Here is a 14,210-nt window from a genome sequence, read left to right as displayed (position 1 = left end):
TCCCTCTCTCTGACCACATCTTCCTACCACCTCCTTCTGACGATGTACTCCTCCCCCTCTCTCTTTCAATCGCCACCTCCCACTCTTTCTTTCCAATCTGCTCACCACGCCTCTACACCTGCTAACTGCCTCATTCATCTCCTCCTCGTCGTCCCTCTTTCTGTCCGTTTCCTCCTCTCCCCTGATACATCCATCCCCTCCTGTATTCATTTCAACCTTTCAACCTGTCGCCAGTTATGCTCATTAGCCCATGCGGCCCCTGCGACATAATTCAACAAAGCAGGCCAACACTACTTCCACAAACAACTGTCATGCACGGTGGCTCTACCCAAAGTGCTGAAAATCATTTGTTTGCCCTTGACGTGCAGACCGCTCTGCAAATCAGGTCAATACTACCCCAACACAACACGCTGTCATGCATGGCAGCCTATATGATGGGTGCTGAAAAATGTTTCATGTCTCTGGTATGGAGGCTGCGCTGCAAAGCAGGTTGAATTGGCATGCTAGTACTGTTTCCACACAACGTACCTGTCATTCAGGGCAATCTATAGGCCAGGAGCTGGAAAAAACACATTTTCCCCGTATCTCTGCTCCTATTGGAGGTAGGAGGTTATAAACCCCATAGTGCTGATGCTCGTGAGGCCTATTGATTCTGTGCCAAATTTGGTTGAAATCGATCCAGGGGTTTTGGAGGAGACCCCAGACATAGACATATACTCTCTACTTTATAAAAAACTCTGAACGGATATATATGGGAAGATATATATGGGAAGCAGCGACTCTTGAAATTAAGATTGTAGGGCAGCCACAAGGTCACAAACAACATCACACACACACACACACACACACACACACACACACACAGGTTGTTCCAGCAGTAATGACCACTATCCAGGGATATTACAGAAACTATCATTTGACGGAAACTTCTAGTAAACATGAGCTCTAAAATATTTACTTTAAGAGTTTGGGCACTTTTGCAGCAAAATACATGAATTTCACTGTACTGAAGATCAAGAAGTGTTCATAGCTCTTAAGGCATGCATTTTAGAGACAATTTTTACCAGACTTTGCTTTCAGTGATGTTTCCTTTCATATCCGTGAATACTGACCATTCCTTCAGAGGCACCCCATATACGTTACTCTGAATCCTTGTCACGAGATATCAGTTTAATTCAGCTACTGCACTATAATCAAAATATGGTAAATAAATGCCATTTGCTATCAACTACATTTAAACTCGCATATAAAATACAAATATAAACCTGAATCGTCGCTTTTATGGGTGAATATGTAGATGTGTTATTCTTATATTAAACACATTTCATTATGCTGCAATATCTGTTCAAATACAGCTTCAAAAAATACATCTTTCAAAATGTCTTTACAAACATATATTTAAAAACACACATTCAAAAAGCATGCTTTTAAAAATACTTCTACAGTATTCAGTGCAATGAATATTTATTCGTTCGGATGTTCCAGTCTAACAATGTGAACTTGTTTCTTCCTTTTGCATTGTCTTGAGACGAATTGGTTCCAGTTCCACGTTGCTGCCCAAAGAGACCAATAACTTCCAGTCTTAGCAGTACAGCAATATTACGCTCTTATATAGCTCAAGTAAGAGAATGGTGTTCCTAGGAGAACAATGGAGTATCACAGAAGTTCTTGACTATACAATAAGCTTTGTTTTCCTTCCACAGAAAGAAGATTATTATTCACTGCGAAACTTTATACTTACACATTTAACTTCCATTTTTTTCCTGTCTGTATGAATAAATCAATGTGCTTTACTCCGATGAACAACGAGAAGCAGGACTGTCATCATTGACAGGTACACACAGCGACTGGTCTGGCTATAATAAACAGTCTGTGAATTCAGAGAAAATTTTAATGAATGTTTCTATCATCTTCACTATGTAAATAAATCAATGCGCAACTGAACCCATATATATCGGGAGTGATGTAAATGCCCGCTAGACAGGGAAGGCGAACGAAACAGGATACTAAATCCGGCTTGGTCGTATTCATATATTTCGCATTTGTATGCGCCCGATATGGCTGACAGCTAGAGAGACGGACATCCGTGCTGCCCTGCTGGCGGATCGCATTAGCAAGTCAATACTCCGACAGTCACTGAAAAAGGTATGCGAAAATATGAGTCTTAGCAACGAAACAAATAAAAAATCCATGACCTGTCTGCGTTGCCCTATGCTCTGGTGCCCTCTAATGCTTCTCTTACGTACTTGGCTGTAGGATTCCAATGAGCAATATTCTTTACGTATTGGACCATACCCAGGCAATCACTTACTACTGTAATATGCCTTGTCTACCTCATCGGCAGGTTTCTTTCTTTCTTTTTGCTTGATTACTGATATGCAGGGTTCTACGTATGAGGCAGTTAAAATTTTCGAGGAACGTTGCTGTGTTGCCGATTTTGGAGAAGCCTGGTTTGTGCGAAACACAATACCCAACTCTACAAAATCAAATTAATTAATGATTTTGTTAAGAAAAGATTTCCCTGGAAAAACTACAAAAATTATATCTTACAATGGTTTAGCTTGGCTAAATACAGTAACTATTTCTTGATACAAAATTGTTTCGGATTCAGTTAACAATACTCCTTTTTTGACTTGTGTTTCGTTTACGATGCACGTAGAAAGGTGTAGGACAATAACAGGAGAGAACACGCGCAATGCGATGCACCAGCCTTTAGCATCACTCTGTTGTATCTACACCATGAACCACTTAGCGCCATTTAACAATGGCCTTCTTATTAGTACACCAATGAGAACGCTAACATAATGCATCATTACAGCTGACAAAAAGTAAACACTACAAATATTACGTTAACAAGAGAAGTTATACTTCCACTTTTGCCGCACGGAGTGTCCGCGCGGTTTGACGCGCCATGTCACTGATTGCGCGGACCCTCCCGCCGGAGGTTAGAGTCCTCTCTCGGGCATGAATGTGAAACTTAACTTCATTGAAAGCCAGCCTAATTGAAAGTAAATCCTGTTTGTTTAATTTATTGACAGAAGTACGAAAATTGACAGAACTGAGATAACGCTCGTATCTAGCGAACAACTCAATCGATGTAAGATCGACATCATTAATGCCAATTTAAGAACTTCAGTGGTTGCTGAAGCTACTACACAAATATCGCGTCGCAACTTGTCTTTCGATTACAGACCTTGTTTGGACATTTATCATCGAGCTAAAGTGTGACCATTCATAGTAGTTCAAAATGGTTCAAATGGCTCTGAGCACTATGGGACCTAACTTCTGAGGTCATCAGTCCCCTAGGACTTAGAACTACATAAACCTAACTAAACTAGGGACATCACACACATCCATGACAGGATTTGAACCTGCGACCGCAGCGGTCAGGCGGTTCCATGCTGTAGCGCCTAGAACCGCTCGACCACTCCGGCTGACTCATAGTAGTTAATCATATCAAAGAAACTAATAAATCCGAGTTAAGGAAAACCTATAGTGTCCTACGATTTCTAACAATGTACCACGAGAAGTGAACCGTGTATTGGATTATCTCTGGACAATAATACTAATAATAAAATTTTATTTCACATCAATATTAAAGGGAATAATTTTCAGCGGACAAAACATCGTGCTTTGTTGAAGGGACCCTACGTCTTTTGAAGGAATTACTGACGTGTACAAGTGCTACGCTAATCAAAGATTTCAATTCATCTTGAAACGCGTATCAGCCACATAGTAACTGCTAATAAGCGTCTTTCGTGGCAATAGCTAAACAACGCAACAAGCCGACAGTAATAATTTGAATCTGAACTTACTAGCAAGAGAGACTTTAAAAGATTTTTGTAACATCGAATACGGACTCATATTAGTGCAAAGAGCGGACATTATCAAAAGATTTAACTGAAGTAGCAGATAGTGTAATGTCGCCTCGCTTTCAATACCGGCTGGGCATTGAAAAAGGACTTTACACTTTCGACGATCGTGGAAGTGCCAGTAGGCAGCAATAGAAGGCTTCACAGTCCAAATAACCCGTAAGCCCGTCTCACACGGAGCAAGATTCTCTGTAAGTTTCCTTGCTGGCTCGCGCGACGGCTACCTTGCGGGCTCCGTCGTCTGCTATCGGGCTACCTTGCTGGGAACCTTGCAAGATTTCCAAGATAGGTCCGGTGCTATTTTTCTTGAAAAGTTCCCTGCGTGCTACCTGCGTTGGCCAATCATGGGACGTTTCGTTTGTGACGTCAGACGCGGAAAGCTTGGGCGGGAAGTCTTTGTTGATAGTCGCTGTTCTGCTGTTGTGAGGTGCGGTAGGAAGTTCTTATAATTATTATTTAATGGCACCGCAGTGGTCCAAGGAAGCGATTGAAGCATTGATATGTACTTATAGGGAAGAATAGTGAAAAGCGCGAACTTTTACAATAAACACTTGCGTGCAGGAGCACTCTAAAGAGTTGCAAGTGCCGTGTGTCTTGTTCAACCATATACGACGAGCAAGGAGTGCTGTAGCAAAATGCACAATTTCCGTACTCAATGTAAAGTGGAGTACGCCAAAGTAAAATCATAGAAAAGCAGCGGCACTGGGATGAACGACGTAAGTACAAAACTATGAATTTTGTGTTGAATGTACTACTACTTACAAAAATCGGACACATTTAAGATTATTTCCTAGAAATATCACACTGAATTTTCACCCGATTTTTGAAAGCACATAATCTTGAATGGTAATGGATTACGATGTAGCTTTCTTCTGAATCAGAGGCGAAACCATACAAAGCAGTTCTTCAAATACCAATACATCCATTCGTATAAAATTTGCTAAGGATGTACGATCTTCTATCCTATAAAATAAAGTCGTATATAACAGTCATTATTGGTATATTTATAAATTCAAACAGTAATGAAATGGTGATACTTTTGAAACAAAAGTAGGTGTTATGCGAACTAACCTCAACTCTTTATGAAGCATGGACAGCACACCTTTTCCAGCGTTTCTCCTCTTAATCCAGTTTTTCGTCCATTCTTTCTTTCTTCTTCTCTCCTTATCATGCATTTCTGCATCGTTTAGCACCAAAACAGCTAATAACGCCAGTTTGCTCTGAGCATCTGTACCTGAAGCAGCCATCTTCGTTCGATACAACATGCAGCCGATCGCAACACAACTAGCTGCCGATCTTCCACCGTGGGAGAGCCTCGGCATGGAAGATAGCCGTCTCCTTTCCCTGCAAGCCGGCAGGGAAAGGAACCGGCTTGTGGCGAACCTTGCTCCGTGTGAAACATGCTTTAGTCAGTTCCACTCCTCAACCCACGTCGTTGTAACGCTGCCGTAACAATACAAACTAAACATTAATTGATTAACTTTAAAAGTGACAATTAAAAGTTTGAGACCAGTCCTCTTGCTCGTCAGACTTGAATTATGCACGCAGACACGGGCAAGCAAAATCGCACACCAGTTTCCAGAAGAGCAGAAGGAGCAGGACTTCCTACGAATCCGCCGCCGCCGGGAAGACTCGGCGCCAGACGGGCAAAGTGCGGTGAGTGGCAGCGCGGAGAAAGTCCTCCAGCGGAGATCCATCACTGTGCGCCTCGAGAGCAGGCGACGCATTAGCAGCGCGCGCCGCACGCTGTTTGTTCCGGAGCTCCACACGACGAATGTATTCATTTGCGGGAGAGGCGGCGGCGGCGTCGGCGGCGGCGGCGGCGGGGCCATCCGTCTTCCGGCGAGACGTCGCAGCGGCGAGCGGAGGCGCTGTCGCCGGCGCCGATCGACTAGCGTGCGCCGCCTCGGAGGCACAAGCCGCGTCCTTACTTATCCTCGCCTGCACTTCGGGCCTGCCGGGCCAACTTATCGTCTCCCCTCCGACGTCGCTGTTTAACCGTGGTCGCTTTCCGTCTTGTGTACTCCACTGATGAGCCAAAGAAACTGCCTATTCAAGTACAGAAACAGGCAGAACATGGCACTGCGGTCGACAACGCCTGTATAAGTGCTAGATCGGTTACTGCTGCTACAATCGTAGGTTATCATGATTCAACTGAATTTGAACATGGTGTTGGCGCACGAGCGATGGGACACAGCATCTCCGAGGTAGCTCAAATGGCTCTGAGCACTATGGGACTTAACATCTATGGTCATCAGTCCCCTAGAACTTAGAACTGCTTAAACCTAACTAACCTAAGGACAGCACACAACACCCAGCCATCACGAGGCAGAGAAAATCCCTGACCCCGCCGGGAATCGAACCCGGGAACCCGGGCGTGGGAAGCGAGAACGCTACCGCACGACCACGAGATGCGGGCTTTCCGAGGTAGCGATGAAGTATGGATTTCCCCATACGACCATTTCACGGTAGTACTGTGAACCATGGACCTTGCCGTTGGTGGGGAGGCTTGCGTGCCTCAGCGATACACAAAGCCGTACCGTAGGTGCAGCCACAACGGAGGGGTATCTGTTGAGAGGCCAGACAAACGTGCGGTTCCTGAAGAGGGGCAGCAGCCTTTTCAGTAGTTGCAGGGACAACAATCTGGATGATTGACTGATCTGGTCTTGTAATACTAATCAAAACTGCCGTGCTGTGCTGGTACTGCGAACGGCTGAAAGCAAGGGAAATGTAAAGCCGTAATTTTTCCCGAGGGCATGCAGCTTTACTGTAAGCAAGGAGAGCTGCAGCAAACCAGTCTCTGGACTGAAGACCACAACAACAACAACTGTGAATATCAGGAATCCGGTAAAACATCAAATCTCCGACGTCGCTGCTCCCGGGAAAAGGTCCTGCAAGAACGGGACCAACTACGACTGAAGAGAATCGTTCTGCGTGACAGAAGTGCAACCCTTCCGCAAAGTGCTGCATATTTCACTGCTGGGTCATCAATAAGTGTCTGCGTGCGAACTATTCAATGAAACATCATCAACATGGGCTCTCGGAGCCGAAGGCCCACTCGTGTATCCTTGATGACTGCAGGACACAAACCTTTATGCCTCGCCTGTACCCGTCAACACCGACATTGGACTGTTGATCACTGAAAAAATGTTTCCTAGTCGGACGAGTCTCGTTTCAAGTTGTTTCGAGCGGATGGCTCCGAGCACTATGGGACTTAATAGCGGAGGTCATCAGTCCCCTAGAACTTAGAAATACTTAAACCTAACTAACCTAAGGACATCACACACACACATCCATCCACGAGGCAGGATCCGAACCTGCGACCGTAGCGGTCGCGCGGTTTCAGACTGAAGTGCCTAGAACCGCTCGGCCACTCCGGCAGGCTCGAGCGGATGGACATGTACGGGTGTGGAGACAATTTCATGAATCCATGGACCCTGCATGTCAACAGGGGGCTGTATAAGCTGGTGGAGGCTCTATAAACGCGTCGTGGGGCGTGTGTAGTTGCAGTGATATGGTAACTCTGATACGTCTAGGCACGATTCTGACAAGTGACACATACGTAAGTAACGTGTCTGATCACCTGCCTCCATTTATGTTGATTGTGCATTCCGACGGACTTGGAAAATTCCAGGAGGACAATGCGACACCCCACACATCCAGTATTGCTACAGAGTGGCTCCCGGAACACTATTAAGAAACCTTGTCCCGTCATTTGTAATGCACGGAAGACCATCATGAACAGCGGTGACGTCAGTATAATTATCTCTGTTCGCATCATTCAGTATTTCTTTCAAGTATCTTTTGTGCTGCACTGTGGTAGTTGTTTCTGTCCATGGCCCAAGTTTTAAACACTTCCGCTTGGCATTGATTAAATGAGTTGTGGATGTCCTCTTGAGGGATATCGTGTCAGATTCTGTGCAACTGGCGCGTTAGATCATCAGAATCCCGAGACTGTTGGGGAACCCTGCCCACAATGTTCGAAATGATCTCAGTTGGGGATAAATCTGGCGTGGTTGCTGGCAGGGGTAGTATCTGGTACCCATGAGAACAAGCAGTAGAAACTTTCGTCTTGTGAGGGCGGGCGTTATCTTGCTGAAATGTAAGTTCGGGATGGCTTGCCATTAAGGATAATAAAACGGGAAGTAGATCCTCGATGTGTCGCCAGAGGCGCTTTCGGTCTGAAATCGGACTAACTGGTGTGGAATTGTCTCCAGTGATAGAGTTCCACGTCATACTGAGCCCCGATGACCAGCCTTCTCACACGCCATACGGGAGTTACAACATTCGAACAGAGCATATGAATCAACTCTTGGAAAGAGAGGATATTCGGTGAATGGATTGTCGTGGCCGTTCCCCGAGTTAATTGCCTTGGAGAACATGCTGGGGTGCGTTGGGTAGACGTATTCCAGAATACCTACATGCACCAACGAGTATCAAAGCTATTGTCAACCATGCTGCTGGAGAAAATGAGCGTCCTTCCTCAAGAACTCCTTACAGACCTTGCAGGCAGCATGGGAGCACGTTGTAGACCATGCACTGCTGTTCTTGGTGGTCGCACGCCCTATTAAGAAACCTTGTCCCGTCATTCGTAATGCACGGAAGACCATCATGAACAGCGGTGACGTCAGTATAATTATCTCTGTTCGCATCATTCAGTATTTCTTTCAAGTATCTTTTGTGCTGCACTGTGGTAGTTGTTTCTGTCCATGGCTCAAGTTTCACCGAGCTATGTTCATTGGCAATGACACATGGGAAACATACTTTCGTTCTTAAGTTTTGCACACCAGTGTGTATCCACGTTCCTCAGTGGGGGAGAAAGGCGGGGGGGGGGGAGGGTTTGAAGGTAGTTTGTGTGGTAAGGGGCAACTAGTTTTTTCATCCCTTGCTAGGAAAGACAGCACACATGCGGGTGACCAGGTCAAGGCAGCGGGTCGCAAGTGTGGTTGGCGGCCAACCGCCACCAGCGAGAACGGTCGGCGCCGGTCCGCGATAAGGCGCTCCGGCACGGCCGCAGCTACGCGACGGATGGCGGCGGGGTTAATCGCGGCGATATATCTGGCAGACCGCCGTAATGAAACTCTGTGACGCCGGCGCACGCGTTCATTAGGGCAGGGAGACGGCGCCACGCCACCGCGGCTCGCAGCGCCAGCAGCAAAAACTTTGCGAGAGCAGCCGCAGGGGACGTGTCGCAGTTGGGAGCCAGGAGGAGGAAGAACAGCTGCTGGAAAGTCAGTCTGCCGCGTGCTGTGCCTGCTCGTCTGGCCTCACAGGTTACACGCAGGATGCAAGCGGTATGACAGTTGCATAAGGCGATAAGACGTACGCACCTGTCCTGCGAGGGATGATCAAGAAGGACTGAAAATTTTTGGTAACATTTTCGGAGAAAAGCGATCTTGTAAGCTACATAAAATTAGTGAATAACAGTCTAGTTCGCAATGGCTATTTTTTTTTTTTTAAATGACAGGTTTTGGCCGAGACTTCGGCCATCTTCAGAGTAGCACCGTGAAGGTTAGAAATAGTGTTAGTTGCATAAAGAAGTCAGTGACTTAATATAAGTAATACTTATTAAAATCGAAGAGTGGTTACGCATCAGCTGAAGCTGACGATGTCCAGTCGCTGAAACGCTGCTGGCTGGGCAGCATTGCCTTGTATATTAGTAGATCTGGTGAGGGCGTATTTGTGCTGTGTGACATCACCGTCAGCCAATGAGGATCGATTTACATAGATTACATATCATTTGAAGCGCAGTTTATCTAAAAATGAATAATTATAAAAAAAGTCGTGTCTATAGGACAGAAAAGATCATTAAAAATAATGCGTTCTGCATTAAGATTATTTAAAAGTTATTTCTCTTATTTCTTGTAGTAATATCTGGCGAATATAATTTATTTAAGAAGGATAACATATCCACAGCATCGGCTACTTAGTCAATAGAATGTGTGTATAGAATAAGCAAATGCATTTGTGTAAAATCATTATCACCCATGAAATTAGAGAATAATTACGCTGTGTTCTCAATAACAAGAAATTTAGTAGAACAATGGCGCACTTTCTGGTCTGAACTTGGTATCTACGGATGCCGTTGCTATGGAGACGACGTAGTAAGATGGCCAGTAAATATCAAAGCTGTGTAGCATGGACGCGATGTGTTACCATAACGACTGAGGTCGATCATAGCTGACAAAGATAATGAGGAGGTGTCTTCTAACGTGGTTCCAGTATAGTTTTTACTATCAATTATTTTAAATAAAATAATCTTTGCGATTTAGACTGTTTTTCGCTAATTTATATAACACAGATTGAGACTGCTTTTTCTGTAGCTTCCGTGATAAGGTTCCTATCTGCGGCATCAATATCTGAAAAGACCGTGTATTTGTGTGTAATGTCCACAGGCGGCAGCACTATCGTATCGATTGGTTGTTAGTAATGCTGTATCTTGCAGACGCTCTTTGCATTTCGCATACCAAGCAATGGGGGTGACGCGAGAGCAGCAGTACGGCGCAATAAAATTCTGTGTTTGTTTAAGCCATGCAACCACTGAGACTGAAAAAAAGCTGCAACAATAGTACGGTGATAAGATGATACACAACCTCGTGCAACAGTCTTTAGATATTTCAAGGACTTCAAAGAAGGCCGACTTGCATGTTTTAAGCTAGGTGGCCTTGGTGTTTCAGCTTCTGCTGTGACTGAAGTCAGCAGCACAACTGCGGTGATTGTTCGTGACGATTAAATTACGTAACCTAAGTGAAGTGTTGAGAATTTCGTATGGCAATGTCTTTACGATTATGCACGATCATCTCCATATGATCTCTGTTTGTGCCACGTCTGTTGACTCCCGAACAAGAGATTGAGATACTGCGTCTCTTTGCCGATGAAGGGTAAGCGCTTCTGAAATCGATTATCAACGGTGATGAGTCATGGCTACATCATTGTGACCCTGAAGGAAAACGAGCCCGGCACAGTGTGGAAATCACCAGGTTCTCCAGTAGCAAAAAACGCGAATGTGGGAATGTGTTCAGCATCTGCAAGGAAAGTGATGGTGGCTAAATTTTTTGGACTGTTAGGTATGATTTACCGGCAAGCGGTTCCCGCTCGCACTGATCTTACAGCAACACAGTACACGTTGGTATTGGCTAAAATCAGGAAGCACATAGCCAGGAAACGACCAGAAATTTCTCGGACTAGGTGGCGACTTCACCATGACAATGCCCGGCCGCATGTTGCAAATCAAGTAACGCAATTTGTATCTCGGTTTAGCATTATCTGTTTACTGTATCCGCCTTATGGACTCGATCTTGCACCCTGTAATTTGTTTTTATTCCCATCACTGAAGGAAAAGCTTTCGGGCATTCGATTTGAAAACTCTGAAACAGCGCTTAAGAAAAGTGAGGCGAGTCTCAAGGTCCTGAGAAAGAACGGCCTTCACAAAAGAAGTTCCACCACACAGATACCAAGCATCGTACGAGCTATGACAAAAAAGGGCTGTTACATTTGCTTCGTAACAATTTGTCGTAACACGTAAATTTGCTTTTGTCGTTGAATTACGGTCGTAGGTTGTGCCATGTTTCATCACGTCCGATTAATTTAGGGACAGTGGTTAAGCAATTAACTTCAGTCGTCAAATTAATCTTTAATGGTCCAGCGGAGTTTGCACGGATAGGAAACATTCTGGCAGGTTCAAACTTCGTGCCGGACCGGGTCTAGAACCTGGGACCTTCGCTTTTCGCGGGCAAGTGCTGTTCTGCTGTTCTACTGACCTATCCCAACAGGGTTCACGACCCGCCCTCTCAGATTATGTCTGCCAGTACGTCTCTGCTTTACCTGCTGTATCATTTGTGTATTGTCTACCGGAAGCACTGAATCTTGTACTTAATCTTTTTCTTCTAGTTGTGACGGTGACCTTATTTACGTGGCAAGTCACATCTGAAAATGCAGGCCGATATTGGGGCGATGTCAGGGACTAGATACAGACGTGTTAGTCCACGGTTCTATGAAATAACGTGGGATTCGTGTACTTGTATGTTGATTTTTACATTCTATATCGGCCACTGTGGGAGTAAGTAAAGGCAGTCTGTACTCACCTAGCTCCTACGAGGAGCGAGTTGTGGTCCTTCTCCAGCAGTTTGAAGTGGTCTTTGTGCGATTCATTGCCGAGGAAGCGTTGCACCCGTTCCTCACCTGTAACAAGAAACGAAGTCCGCAATTAATATTGTCCCCAGTTACAACACTCGTACCGCCTACGTCCAATATACGAGATACAGTCCGTACATTTCATTTCAAGTCATTATGAACAACGTGAAGTAAATATTTATTGCGCTATTACGAGTTCTTTGCTGTTTCACTAGGTGAACTGAATTGGTGAGAGCACTGTGTAGCCAAAATGAATCTGCGTACGCCCGCATCTCGTGGTCGTGCGGTAGCGTTCTCGCATCCCACGCCCGGGTTCCCGGGTTCGATTCCCGGCGGGGTCAGGGATTTTCTCTGCCTCGTGATGGCTGGGTGTTGTTTGCTGTCCTTAGGTTAGTTAGGTTTAAGTAGTTCTAAGTTCTAGGGGACTGATGACCATAGATGTTAAGTCCCATAGTGCTCAGAGCCATTTGAATCTGCGTATGTTCCTGCGGTGTTATCAAGAAGTGACATTATTTTCATAATCCATGGACGACTATACATCTCACAGAAGAACGATGATGATATCATGGTTCGTCAGTAAAAATTTACTCTTCGAAACTTCACGCAGTAAATGGAACGAAACTCCGCTGCCATTTTATAATTATTTGGTACATAATGTATTTTCTATTTAAAGTATTGTCTCCTCACGAGAGGAGAGATAGTAGAAACTCGCTAATCCTTCCAGTGAGACCAACAGTCACAAAAATTTTACGTCAACTTAAACTCTGCAGTTCGTCCTATTATACAAAAGCTTAAGAATTTTTACATCGTGATGATACAGGTACAGAGCAGGCGGCGTGAAACGAAGGAATCTCTATGCTATAGCATATGGCTAACAAATAGTCATTACTATGTACTGTTATCTGTTAATAATCAGTATGAACAGCCAAGACGTATTACAGGACTGTAATGGCGTCCCCGTGGGGCTAGCCCGGTCACAACAGATGCCATGACAAAGAACCTACTGATTGCCGTGTCTTACTGGACACTCCACATCGACATACCGGAAAACTACAGAGTGACCTGATGAAAAAGCGCCACTCAAATGGCCACACACACATTTTGTATAACATCTGAAATTAGTAGAATGTTTTACGTTGTTCCCCCACTCTTTAGGTATGAATTCGGCACTCTGCCCCCGATTCACTGATACTCTGACATGATGGCTAATAATATCGCCATTATAGAAAACAGCAGATTGTGTCCACTTCCCCTTTCGTGAAACGTCAGCAACTCTCCTCAGCGGTGACAGCTCGGTATTGTATGAAGTATACAACGAGACAAGTGGCCCTCATTTGATCGTCGAGATCGCTTAGTAAAGGACTCTGTCGTCCACAGAGCAATTTTATTTATGAGGCTACCTTTAGAGGCCAAGCGGAAAACCGCGCATCGATTTGTGACGGCCGAATAATAGAAATTTCGATTGCGGGTACCGGATATCGAACGACTTAAAGTGAGTGGACATTACAGAAAATAGGAGATATTTGTCGAGGTTGGGAAAGCAGGTCTGCCACCGTCAGAAACGAAACGTCACATTTATTATATCCGAAAGGCTGTTAACACGACGGCAGCTAACAAGTATGTCAAGTGCCGCTCCGTTTCTAATCCACCGTCATTTTTTCGCCTGTTAACAATGACGATAAAGATGATGGATTAGATGGCGAATTTGGCGCTCAATCTGAAGACACTATGGCACATGCAGAGGTCATAACGCAGCTCGACAAAGTACTGGCTTATTTGGAACGCCAGATGGAAACAGTTTCGGCCGAATTAATTATGGTGAAACGACTACTTTATTGTGCTGCGAATCTGGCTCAAAAAAAATTTACTGACTGTTCCAAAGTATAAGAGTCACTGCATTTTTCAGTATTTTGTCACATTCACGTGAAAATAAAGTATAATTTGTGCGTTTACGTCAAAATATATATAACATGGTTTATGGTATTTAGACCATCGCATTAAATTTTTTTATAATTTTCCGGATTATTCGATTATAAACCGCGACGCTCTTACCTTCTCCGGGTAAATGACGTTCCACTGTATTTCCTTTTTGCTTTTCTTAATGCCCCACCCCACTTTCAAGTATTATTCTCCTGCTGTTCTTCGTTCTTCACGATACTCTGAACGCTGCTTCTGATTCATCATTACACGATGAGACCGACAATT

At 44.7% G+C, this 14,210-nt stretch overlaps 1 protein-coding gene across 1 annotated transcript in view; it reads right to left on the bottom strand.

Moving 5' to 3' along the window:
• LOC126088411 (semaphorin-1A) overlaps positions 1–14,210 on the bottom strand; it is a 355,740-nt gene that overhangs the window by 328,910 nt on the left and 12,620 nt on the right. The window contains exon 3 of the mRNA XM_049906551.1: positions 11,957–12,053. Coding sequence (XP_049762508.1) covers positions 11,957–12,053 — 97 coding nt within the window. The remainder of the gene's footprint in view (positions 1–11,956; positions 12,054–14,210) is intronic.

The sequence above is a fragment of the Schistocerca cancellata genome, chromosome 6 (assembly GCF_023864275.1).
Source record: "Schistocerca cancellata isolate TAMUIC-IGC-003103 chromosome 6, iqSchCanc2.1, whole genome shotgun sequence".
Lineage (NCBI taxonomy): Eukaryota > Metazoa > Arthropoda > Insecta > Orthoptera > Acrididae > Schistocerca > Schistocerca cancellata.
The sequence above is the reverse complement of the archived record's forward strand: the minus strand, read 5'-3'. Positions and strand labels throughout refer to the sequence as shown.